The sequence below is a fragment of the Talpa occidentalis genome, unplaced genomic scaffold (assembly GCF_014898055.3).
Source record: "Talpa occidentalis isolate TD23 unplaced genomic scaffold, MPIMG_talOcc4v2.1 talOcc4.17, whole genome shotgun sequence".
In the NCBI taxonomy this organism is placed as follows: domain Eukaryota; kingdom Metazoa; phylum Chordata; class Mammalia; order Eulipotyphla; family Talpidae; genus Talpa; species Talpa occidentalis.
This window is the reverse complement of record NW_023601754.1, coordinates 56,217,649-56,230,164: the sequence shown is the minus strand read 5'-3', so window position 1 is coordinate 56,230,164 and position 12,516 is coordinate 56,217,649. Positions and strand designations below refer to the sequence as shown.

At 60.4% G+C, this 12,516-nt stretch overlaps 1 protein-coding gene across 1 annotated transcript; it reads left to right on the top strand.

Moving 5' to 3' along the window:
- Positions 1-403: 403 nt before the first annotated feature.
- Positions 404-12,247, top strand: SLC22A11 (solute carrier family 22 member 11). Its single transcript, XM_037518278.1, has 10 exons — positions 404-1,022; positions 2,597-2,700; positions 3,468-3,622; positions 3,721-3,889; positions 5,414-5,537; positions 7,007-7,122; positions 8,773-8,987; positions 9,744-9,852; positions 10,415-10,618; positions 11,690-12,247. The coding sequence occupies exons 1-10, from the start codon at positions 633-635 to the stop codon at positions 11,754-11,756; spliced, it is 1,653 nt and encodes a 550-aa protein (XP_037374175.1). The 5' UTR covers positions 404-632; the 3' UTR covers positions 11,757-12,247.
- The last annotated feature ends 269 nt before the right edge of the window (positions 12,248-12,516 follow it).

Below are 12,516 nucleotides of genomic sequence, written 5' to 3'. Positions count from 1 at the left end.
CCCCGGTCAGAAAGGCCGCCCTGAGCAGCCCACCCTGGAGGACCCTGCTCGGCGCCCCCGTCTGTGCTTTAGCTCAAGGCCCGACTGCCCGCCCGCTGGAGGTGTTTGTCACCAGGGCCCCGGCCAAAGAGGCCACAAGTTTTGGATGTTCAGCTCAAGGAATGCAGTGAGTTGCCAGTGGAGCTGAGGCGCCTCTCGCCGGGACCCACGCTGAGATTACAGTTTAACCGAGGCCCGGAGGCAAAGGTCCAGGGGACATTTCCTTCATCACTGTAACTCAGTAACATCCCAACATCTCATCTCGCTGTTCTCGCTCACTCTACTTGACCTTTCGCTCCTGGTCCTGGAGCACCTGTGGTCCGGGAGCTTTGCCCCGGCTCCGAGTGGCGGTGCCTGTGAGTGGTCACTCTTTGTCGCTCTTGGTGACCACTTACCATGCAGGTGCGGAGCAGTTTCCAGGCATCTCAGAACTGACTCGACCGGTTACCCGGCAGGGGCCTTTCCCGCTCCGCCAGCAGCGAGCAGAGTCTGGTGTCCCAGATCCCACTGGCCCGCGTGGCTCCGGGAGCAGCCCGAGCTCTCCAGGACCCTGATGCCCAGAAACCCAACTCGTGGGCACAGCAGCTCTGTCCATGGCCTTCGAGGACCTCTTGGAGCGAGTTGGGGGCACCGGTCTCTTCCAGGCCCTGCACATCCTCACCCTGCTCCTCCCCTCCTTCTTGCTGCCTTCCCACCTGCTGGGGGAGAACTTCTTAGCCACCACCCCCGCCCACCGCTGCTGGGTACCCCTCCTGGACAACGGCTCTGAGGCCTCGGGGAACCTCACCCGCAAGGCCCTCCTGACCGTCTCCATCCCGCCCGGGCCCGACCAGGGGCCCCACCAGTGTCTCCGCTTCCGCCAACCGCAGTGGCAGCTCCTGGAGCCCAACGCCACGGCCAACTGGAGCGCGGCGGCCACGGAGCCGTGTCTGGACGGCTGGGTGTACGACCGCAGCACCTTCACCTCCACCATCGTGGCCGAGGTAAGGCCTCCCGCAGCCCCTTCCTGGTGGCGCGATGGCTGGCCCCCACGGCTGCCAGGAGGAGCTGCCCGTCCCTGCTCCTGGGACTGCCGCTCCCTGCACACGTGTTGACGGACACTCCCAATGGTCCCGACTGATCAGGATGGACAGGGAGGCTTCAAGGAGCTCAGGCTCCACCAGTGGGTTCACCGTCAGTCAGCGGGGCAAGGCAAGGGCTCCCCACGCACTTTCTAAGTGGCAGGTGCTGCCCCAGGAGTCCCCCACGGTCACAGTCTCCCCACAGTCTTAGGAGGTGCGTCTGAATGTTGTCCTCATGTGATAGTGATCAGATGGAAGCCCAGAGAGGTTGAGTAACTTGCCCCAGGACACACAGCTAAAATATACCGAAACGTCATTCGACCCAGGCAGCCAGGGGCTGGATTCTGGGTCTTCATCCGTCTTCTGTCCTGCCTGGAGCTTGGGCTCGAAGCTCCTGGTGCATCCTGTGAGCACAGGGGAAAAAGGGGTTCCTGCAGGTAAGGGAGGGATAGCAGAAGCCACGACATTTCAGTCGAGAGAAGGAATCTGTCCTGGGAGGTGGGGAGAGCCCAGCCAGGACAGGGGTGCAAGCGGGAGCAGGGCTGGGTGTTGAAGGGTCGTAACCAGGCCCAGGGTGTCTCAGCACAGAATGGGAGGGTCCAGACCCGAGGGTGGTGGGGAAGGTGGGGGGACCATGTGGGTGGTGGTGAGAAGCCTGAACTTTAAGTGCAAAGGGAAGTCGTCAGAGGCTTTGGGGCAGGGAGGTGACGTGATCTGAATTGAATTTTCAAGAGGCCACTTTGCAGGGTAGAGAGTGCTCTGTCTGGGGGGGCTCCGACCCCAGTATCTGGGTGACAAGCAGGAAACAAAAGGAGAGTGGGGAGCGAGGGTGTCAGGGAGGACTGACGGGGACTTGCTGTTTGGGCGGTGGCCAGGGTCCTGGGCGGGCTGAGCCCCGTGAGAGCAGTGACGTGTGTGTAGCGGGGAGAAATATCGGGTGGCCCCGGAAGTGTGGGGGTGAAAGAATTCAACAGAGACAGAGAACAAAAAAGGCAGATTTATTGAAACACACTGCTAAGAGGAGCGGCGGGCGAGACGGGAGGGGTCCGTACCCCAAGAAGGCTTTGAGGCTCTCTTACACGCCATTCTCGCCGGCTTTCTAACATGGGGTGCCAGCTGGTGCCAGGCATCTGCTGGGATGTCTGGTCTCAGGTGCTGGCCTCTGGCACAGAACGTGTCCCGGTCTCTGCTCCTGCACTCCTGGAGCCGGGCTGGGTTCTGCCCGTGGTGGTGGGTCTTGTGGCTGGTTCCCAAGGCAACCCGCGCTAGTCCAGCCTCCCAACCTGCCTGCTGGGCACGGACGGGGGCTCAGTTTCTAACCTTGTCATTTGTAGCTGAGGAACAGGCTCGGCCGAGTGTGGGAAGTCACTGAGCCCACCGGTCAGTGGTTCAGCCTCTGCCCCCCTCGTTCTGCCAGGCCCACGCTGGCCCACCTCTGCCCCCTGGCTGCTGTTCCCGCCCCAGAGCCAGGCTGGCACGCTGTCCTGCTCTTCCAGTGGGACCTGGTGTGCGGCTCCTGGGGCCTGAAGTTCGTCAGCCAGTCTGTCTACATGGCCGGGATCCTGGCAGGGTCCATCACCTGGGGCCTCCTGTCCCGCCGGTGAGTTTCTCGAACCCTCCTGCTCCCATAAAACAGAATGAGCATGGTGGGGGCGGCGGAACTACTGGGTGAACGTCCAAGTTCTTAGGAGGGGGGTTTCCCCTCTTCAGTCAGGGTCTGGCCGGGAGCCCAGGTCCCCAGGGGCAGTGCCTGAACCTGGAGGCAGGTGGAGCTATAGGAGAGCGTGGCCCTGCACCCCTGCTGTGGCCGGTGCTGCCTCCCGCAGCCCAGACCTTTCTGGAATACCTACTGTGTGCCTCAGGGAGCAACGCCTTCTGAGGACGCGATGTGCTATGAAAATAGAATTACTCTCCCCCCTTCCTGCCCTCTTCACTCCTCCACCCGCCTCCCCTCCCCTCTGCCTTCCCACCGCCCACCTCTCCTGGGCTGCAGCCCCACGGACCGAGTCCAGAGTCTCCTCTCCTCCTGCAGTGCTGGCGGTGCCCCTCCCTCCACAGCCCCCTGTAGCTGGCAGGCCTCTCCTCCCTCCTGTAGTTTCAATGTGGGAGCCTCCCCTTCCCCCTACTGCATCCAGAAGTGAGCCCCCCTTCTTCCTCTGCTTCCCTCATGCCCCACAGTCACACCTTCAGCCCCTCCCCTCACAGCACCTGTGCCCTCGCCCAAGCCACCAGCACGCCCGGAGGCTCCCGCCTCCACTCCCCGCCTCCCCCCCTCCCCCGGGCCTGGCAGGGGAGGGGTGCTGCCCACACTCCGCGTGGCAAGCATGAGCCTCTGCGCCCGGCCCCACCATGCTGTCTCCTGGACAGGTTCGGGCGGAGGCCGATTCTGAGCTGGAGCTGCCTGCAGATGGCCGTGGCCAATATCAGCACCATCTATGCCCTGAATTTCCTCACCTACTGCTGCCTCCGATTTCTGAGCGCTTCTGGGCTGGCGGGCGTTTTACTGACCATGAACACCCTTTGTGAGTCCCGGCTCAGCCTGCAGCCGCCACGGAGGGGTCGGGGGGAGGCCAGGCCGCTGCCCACGGTGCTCACCTGCAGCCTCTGCCTGGCCTCGCAGTGGTGGAGTGGATCTCAGCCCGCAGGAGGGACGGCACCGTGATGCTCCTGGGGTGCACCTTCAGCCTGGGCCAGATGACCCTGGGCGGCCTGGCCTTCGCCCTGCGGGACTGGCGTGCCCTCCAGCTGGCGGTGACGGTGCCCTTGTTTGCTGTCTTCCTGCTATCCTGGTTGGTATGGGGCAGTGGGGAGAACCTCACTGTTCAGAAGGGGACCAGAGCTCCTCCCCCCACCACCTCAGCAGGCCATGGGCCCCAAGATGCTGATGGTCGCCATGGCGATGACATGAGGCCCTCCCCGGGAGGGGCAGGTCTGATGTCCCACCCAGCCTGGACGGGCACTGACTGGCCAGCTCAGCGGTGGCTCAAATGATGATTAAAAAACATATTCGTGACTAGTCACCAACACTGAAAAATTGGGAGATATTTACAAAGAAATAAAAATAATATTTCTACCTTGAGAAACTGGGCGATCCCGGGGGCCCAGACCAAATTCAGGCAGAGGTGAGCGACAGCTGCCCTGCGCCCCTTGGGCCCCCTCGGCCACATCGCCCGCCTGCCTGACCCGTGGACTCGCGACGGGCATGGGGCGAGGTGACTCTTGCTTTGGGTGCTGTGAAAATCCCCAAGGTCTTAGATGCCAGCTTGGGTGGGGACTGGAGGGAGAGACAGCATGAAACAGACACAGATTCCGTCCCTGTAACTCCTCTTGTGACCGAAGTCAGAGTCGAACACACCTGGCCCAGGTGAGCCAGCTGCGGGCGGCAGAGAATCAGCACTCACCCACTCGTTCTCAAATGTGCACTGCACCCCTGCCCCGCGCCAAACGGGGTTAGACACTGGGGTTGTATCGGCAGTAAAACACTGGCCGCACGGAGTTCATTACCTCAACAGCAAGAAGGAAGACCATGCCATAGTCACACTTATTCTGCCTCCCCGGTCACACTGGTTGTGTCAAAGGTGCTGTTGGTAATGCCAGGTGTGGATTAACGCTGAGGAAGACGATGTTATCGCTGTTTTCAGATGAGGGACTAAAGCCCAGAGAGGTTCAGTGACTAGCCCAAGGCCACACAGCTGGTGAGTGCCAAAGGGCTTGAGCCCAGGCCTGGTTCCTTTCCCCACTGTGTCCAGGTACCTGTGATATTCTGAGCTTCCCTGCATGGTGGTGGTGGTGGTGGTGGTGATGGCCGAGCTCCTGTGGGCCAGGAAAATTGTTCTCTTCACCAAGGAGACACTTCTCCTGGCTTATCTGCCCCCTGGCTGGGACGAAGCAAAATACTTTAATAAAAATCTCTTGTTTCTAGTTGTTTCTGGATGTTTTAAATGTGATTTTAAAAAAAATGTGTGTTGTTTTAATTCAGCATGATTTGTGCTTTCTGTCATAGAAATGGGCACAGTCACCATGCCAGGGCAGCTGCCTGGCAGCCAGGAAGCCAGGGTGGCACAGGGAAAACAGCACAGCCAGGCCCTGGGCCTCCTCTTGCTCTGAAAACCATCAGAGCCCGAAAACCATCAGTCGTACCACGGGCAGCAGGTGCAGCAGTGGTGCAGAGGGAGAGGCGCTGCCTTCACTCACTCCCACTGCAGCCGAGGATCTGCTGCCAGCCACCCTCCTCTTCCCCCCTGCCCTGGGGGATGAGGCTGGGATCTATGAAGAAAGCAGAGGACCGCCAAGCACACTTGCTTCTTCAACAGGTGGCTGCCAGAATCTGCCCGGTGGCTGATTATCATGGATAAACCAGAACAAGCACTTCGGGAACTCCAAAAGGTGGCCAGAATAAATGGCCAAAAGGAAGCCAAAAATACGCTGACCATAGAGGTGAGACATGGCCGTTTGTATCAGCCCTGACCTGGGGGAGGACATCTGCTGATCTGTTGTCCCAGCTTCACCATTACCACCTCCATCACAACCTCCACACCATCAGGATCGCTACAGAACACCCATGTCAACACCACTGTTGTCACTTTTACATCTCTGTCATCATCATCATCACCACCACCACTACCACCATCATCCTCACCACTACCACCATCACCATCATCACCTCCGTCATCATCATCACCTCCATCATCACCACCATCACCATCATCACCTCCATCATCACCACCATCACCATCATCACCTCCGTCATCATCATCACCTCCATCATCACCTCCATCATCACCACCATCACCATCATCACCTCCGTCATCATCATCACCTCCATCATCACCATCACCACCATCACCTCCATCATCAGCATCACCTCCATCATCACCTCCATCATCATCATCACCTCCATCGTCACCTCCATCATCACCTCCATCACCATCATCACCTCCATCATCATCATCACCTCCATCATCATCATCACCTCCATCATCACCATCATCACCTTCATCACCATCATCACCTCCATCATCACCAGCATCATCACCTCCATCATCACCACCATCATCACCACCATCATCACTTCCATAATCACCACCATCATCACCTCTATCATCACCTCCATCATCACCACCATCACCATCATCACCTCCATCATCACCTCCATAAGCAGTTGCACCACCACTTACATTAAACCTGCCTTTACCACCACTTTCTACACAAACACAACTACTATAACTACCAACAATAATAACAATACCACTGGTACCAACACCATCGTCCCCAGTACCATCACTAACACCATCATTAGCATCCCTGCAAAACACCATCAACACCATGGCCATTACTGTCATCGTTGCCATCATCACCATCATTACTACTACTGCCACCAATAACAACCGTGCAAGCATTATCAGCACCTTCCTCGCCTCAGCATCTCCCTCATCAATCACCTTAATCCACACCTGTTGCACACTCACCTCTCAGGGCTTCTCGGTGTGTGGGGGGGAACAGGATGCGCTTCTCTGAAGACAGCTGTGCCAGGGACGACACAGAGCTCCCTGGGGGCAGTAGGAACAGGGAAGGCTTCCATGTGGAGGCAAACTAGAGCAGACCAGGCCCACGAAGACTGATGGGGCACTTGGGGTGTGGTGAGGATCCAGGGGGGCTGGAGTGGGCATGCCCTGAAGAAGAGGGGCTTTGTGGAGTCACCGCCCCAAGCAGCTGGCAGCCCGTAGCTAAGAGGGCCGCGGCTGGGACGGAGGACTCTCTCAGGGTAGTTGGGCCAGGTCTGCGGGAGAGCCCAGCTCGGAGCTGTCAGATTCCCCCATCACTCCGCCCACCTGGACCCCCACTCCCTGGCATGGGGGTGTGGCAGGGTGACCCCCAATGCTCACCCTGTCCCCTTCTCCCTGGAGGTGCTGAGGTCCAGCATGCAGGAGGAGGTGGCCTCTGCGAGGGCCCAGGGGGCAGTGCTGGACCTGTTCTGCGTACCCCTGCTCCGCAAGAGACTCTGCAGCCTGTTCGCGGTGATGTATGTGATCTCCATCACCCTTCCTGCGGAGGGCTAGGGGTGCCAGGCTGTCCCGGGGAAACCAGCACCTGCAGACTCACGGGTGCATTTCTGGCCAGGCCAGGCAGACCCCGGGGTCAGAAGGGGCAGCGTGAGCAGGAGTGGTCAGGAGGGCCCTGCAGGAGGCAGCGGGTGGGGGGGCAGCCCGGGGCCAGGATGGCGCCCAGGGCAAAGGCAGACCCACATCCCTAAAGCACAGTGCCCAGGGGAGCAGAGGGCACCCCACTCAGCAACAGCCACACTCAGAGAGGACAGCACGTGCAGTTACCAGCACCCCTGGACACGCTCATGAGATCAGCGCACTCACTCCCCACTTCACAGATGGACAGTGCCCGGGGGCGTCTGATTGCCCCGGGAGACGGAGCCGCTGTCTGAGCCCAGGCAGGGCCACCTCCTCTCCAGGGGTCCCCCAAGCCTGCCACTCAGCAAGGACTCCTGCCCACCCCAGGAGGCCCCCTGTGAAAAAGCCTGTGAAACAAATTCAGTTAAAAGTCTTGCAGAAATGCACGCTGAAGAGGGAAAGTCAGGTTTGATGGGGACTTAGTCTCAAAATAATGCTTTATTTTCGGCTATATTTAACGGCAGGTGGGTTACAAAGGCAAACATGTGCCGCCTGTTAGAACAGAGCATGGAGAAAACGTGTTTTTTTCCCCCTTGATAAATTAGAAGGAGGTGGGCCCTTCCCTCAAAGCCCTTCCAGGCTGCCTTCCCGGGCGCTGGGCGACCCTGTCCTCAGATCACAGGCGGGACGCGCAGCGCCTCCTGGCCGTCCCCACCTGTGCGGTGACCCCAGCTAGCAGCAGCTGAGGCTCTAGTCCCAGCGTGGCGGCTGCTGCAGTGCTGCCTTCCCGGTCACCCTCACGACGCCGGGAAGCACCGTGGGCTCCACGGAAATGCAGCGCAGCGCCGGGTGGCCAGGGGGTGCCCCCGCAGGGGCGGCAGGTGACAGGCGCCCACTGGGCAAAGCAATCAGGTGACACCGAGGGGGGATGGGATGAGCGTCCCAGCAGAGCTGTAGGTCTTGGGAGCGGGCACTGGGGATCACCTCCTGTGGAGACGCAGGGGAGGAGAGGTGGGTAGGGAGGTGCCAAGAGAAGGAGAACACAGGGGTGGGGAGGAGAGGGAGGAAGGGCAGGGGAGGGAGGGGCGAGGAAGGAGCAGCAAGATGTGGTCAAGCAAGGCTCTGGTGGGCCTTGGAAGTGGGGGACCCCTATGAGTGGTCCCTCTGGTACAAGCAGATGTGTGGGGGATGCTCTCCCCAGCTGTGGCAGAGCTGCCGGGAGTGACTGCCCGCCCTGGGGGCAGCACGGCCCTGTCTACTATCAATCCCACCGGTCAAGACAGAGGCGCTGGCGTGGGGGCGGGGCCTCCAGGAGAGACAATGGCAGAGCCCGGGCAGTTGGGCCCGACCCCAGGCCCGGCCACAGGGTAGGGGCGGGGTCTTCAGCTGCAATCCCAGAGGCGACAGTGGGTGCAGGCACTGCACCCCCTCCTGGGACCCTGGGGGCTGGCCCACATCCGCAGGCTGGGGTGCTGCGGGCAGCCAACTTGGGGGGCGAGCCTGGGGGCGCAGGCTGGGGCACTCGTGAGGGCCTCTCGTCTCACCTGCAGCTTCTCGCTGATGTTTTCCTACCACGGGCTGGTCCTGGATCTGCAGAGCCTGGGCGGCAATACCTTCCTCCTCCAGGTCCTCTTCGGGGCCGTGGACTTCCTGGGCTGGGCCACCCTCGCCTTCTTCCTCAGGTTCTTCAGGGGCCGCGTGGCCCTGGCCACCTTCCAGGCTGCGAGCGGCTTGTCCATTTTGGCCAATGTGCTGGTCCCGCCAGGTGAGGTGCAGCTGCTGACCACAGGGTGTGGGCGTCCTGCCAGTCCCTGCGCCCACCACCTGCCCCGTGGGTGGGGATGGGAGCCTGCCATGACCAGAAGGGGCTGGAGGCCGAGAGGCTCTGGTTGCCCGCAGAGAGGCCAGAGAAGCTTGTTCCAGAAGCAGAGCTGGGGCTGCCCCAGGCCCGGACTGACTCTTCTTTGGAACGAAGCTGTGGTGCCCTGGGAACCCTCTCCAGGTCCCCTTATTGCTCGAGGCAGGGGTCTGGGGCAGAGCCAGGGTCATGCAGCCTCGTGGCAGCCGAAGCAGGGGGGACCCCAAAGGACAAGGAGCAGCCGGGAGGGGCTGAGGTAGCCCAGTGAACCCCACGCAGCCCTCAGAGACTTTCAGAGACAAGCCCTTCACAGTCTGGAGGACTCTTCAGAACCCCACGGGCAGGCCACAGGGGCCCGCAGGTGGAGGGCGGCCGGTCGGGGGTCCCTGCAGGCAGGCTGAGGGACGGGGGCAGTGAGCCGGCAGGGCCCAGCAGGGGGCCTGGGCTGGCATGACCTTCTCTCCCCAGGAAGCAGCACCCCAGGGGCCCAAAGAGCCCTGCCTGACCACACCAACAGGGGGCGGGCCTGCAGCGACCCCATGACTGCCTCCATGCTCCCCGCCCCCACCCGCCTGGCTTCTTGCCCTGCCCCCCACTGCCGGACCTCTCTGGCCCAGGCTGGCCTGGCCACTCAGCAGACTCCCCTCCCCTGCCCCCCCACAGACCTGCAGGTGCTGCGTGTGGGCTTCGCTGTGCTGGGGAAGGGCTGTTTGGGCATCAGCCTGAGCTTCTTCAGCCTCTACAGGCCAACGCTCTTCCCAACTCCGCTGCGGTAGGTGGGCTGTGGGGTGGGGGGCTGGGCACCCTGCAGTGCATGGGGTTGGGGGGCACTGAGGGGCCCCAGCTGCCGCCATAGAACTGAGTACACACCTCCTGGCCCCCAAGGTGGAGGAGGACCTCCTCCAAAGAAGCTTACGCTGGGACCCGGCTTCCTAGGGGCCCAGTCCAGCCCCTCCCTTCACTCATGGCGCTCGCTGCCCTGCCTGCTCCTGTTCTACCTTCCTCTCGTGTACACGTATAGATGCGGTTGATAGTACATGCAACGCCCAAACTGGGAGCTCAGTGGCCCCCCAGGAGCCCCCAAATGACTTAAGACCAGGGAGAGCAGGGTGGGTCCAGGGAGTTCCCAGGAAGGACTCCAGATGCTCCCAGGAAGCAGAGGCCCCTCTGAATGGAAAAATCTAGGTGGGCTCCCCAGAGGGGGCAGCACTGGAGGACACCTTGTGGAGGGCAGCTCCTTCAGCCCAGCGTTCCCTCCCAGTCAAGAGGCTCCCCACTCCGGTAAAGCCCCCCAGAGTGGCAGCCATGAAAGGGCTGGGTCCCCTCCCCCACAGGATGACGTCAGATGGCCTGATAATGTCAATGAGTCGGCTGGGAGCCGCCTTGGCCCCCCTGGTCAGGATGACTCAGCAGACCCTGTCCCTGCTGCCTCCCCTCTTCTACGGCATAGTCCCCATCGTGGCCAGCTTCCTCCTGATCTTCCTCCCAGACACCCAGGGGCTTCCACTCCCTGACACCATCCAGGACCTGGAGAGCCAGTGAGTGACCCCTGGCCGCCCTGGGAGCGGGGCCGGGTGCCCTCTCACCCCTGGTGTATCTGGATGGGGCTGCAAGAATGGCGGCAGGCCTGGGTCAGAGAGCCCGGGGTCAGAAGGCATCCTGGGCGGAGAGGGCTGGCTGGGCTGGGCCCGCTGTCCCATGGCCGGCAGTGGGCTTGTCGTGAGCACTTCCCGATGCCACACGGGGGCAACCGCACGAGGGCTCTTGAGGGCGTCAAGTCTGCCATTTCAGAGACCATCTAACCACGACCACATGCGGGAGGCTCTGAGAGGTGAAGATGCCCCCGGGTCCGACAGGGAGACGAGAACCATAGGCAGGAAAGTGCCGGGTCCAGAGCCCCCTCCTGGGACGCTTCCCTCCTGGCCAACTTACTTACCTGGCACCAATACTGACACCAGACAATAGAGACACCCCCCACCCCCACTCTGAAATCACCCCGCAGAGAGTGCCTGGCCAGGCAGCCGGGTGCGCCCTCCCAACCCCTCCAGGAGCATGCTGGCGCCCTCCAGGCTGCTCTCAGGAGTATCCTGCACTTAGTCCACAGCCAGAATCACTCTGTGCTCCGCTTCCTGCTTTGTAAAACGGGTGTTTAAAACCAGCCTGGCTCCTAGAGTAATTTTCGGGTCTAAGCAGGTGATTCTGTTAAAGCCCTGGGGGCGTGCTCACCGAGGGCCCCAGCCGGCAGCCCTGGGGTGAGGTGGGTGCTGGTGGGCGGCCTCAGGTGAGCAGCATGGCCTGTCTTGTGCTGATGAGCCCTGTTGTTTTAACAGCAGCTTATTTAATCAGCAAAACATCTCCACTCAGGCCCTGTCCAATTTCACTGCCAAAGCCACGGAGACCAGAGAGATTCTGTAACTTGCCTAAGGGTGCCCAGCTAAGGAAGCAAAGAAGCTGGTTGTTTTAGGCACTGTCCTAGGTTTTGGGTACACAGCAGTCAACAAAACCCTAATCCCATGGAGCCTTTATTCCTATAAGGTCTGACCCCTGTTCTGCCCCCGAACCTCAAACATGAGACATCGTCACCACCCACCTCTGCTGTCTCTTTCTAGGGGGTCGGCGGCAGCAGCCAAGGAGAGCCAGCGAGCGGGGGTCCTTACAGAAAGCACCTGGCTCTAGGAAGCCCCTGCTTGCTCGGAGTCTTCGGCCAAAGACCACGAGGCAGAGAGTGGCCCCTCCAGTTGGAGGCTGGCCGTGCCCCAGACAGCTGAGCAGGTGGCCAGGCCATCTGCAAGGCTGAAGGTTTCCTCCCTGCTCACTCTGCTCTCCCTGCCTGGTCAGACTCTCAGGCCTACCAGCCCCGCTGCCCTCGGGGTCACTTCCTTAACTGGAGGCGTCCTCTGGCTCCCCTGCCAGGCGTGGGTCTTCACACCTTCACTCAGTCACCGCAACTCACTTCCCAAAAAACTGCGGCCATGGGTTTCTCACCTCTGAGCCTTTTGAGCAGACCAGGCCAGGGCAGGATCCAGACAGACCCAGAGACCCAGGTTCCAACAGACTGGTCCCAGGGGTCTAACTGTCATGAAGCTTATCCAGAAATGCAATCAAATCCCTGGTCGGCTTAAAACCTTCTAGTGAAAAAGTCACACCCACCGGCAGGCCCCTGTAGGTTCCCAGCCTCGCCTCACTTATAATAAATATGTGGGATTCAAATCACACAGTGTGCTCTTTGATCCTCATGGAATTAAATTAGAAAACAGTAACAGAGAGAGAGCTACAAGATGCCAATACATTTCTAAGGGAACCATGGGTAAAAGAAGAAATCACCAAGAAGGGAAACATTTTGAACTGAATGATAATATTTTAAAATGACATACCAAATTTTGTGGGATGAAGCTAAAGCAGTGATCAAGTAAAATTCCTGTCATTAAATGTTTCC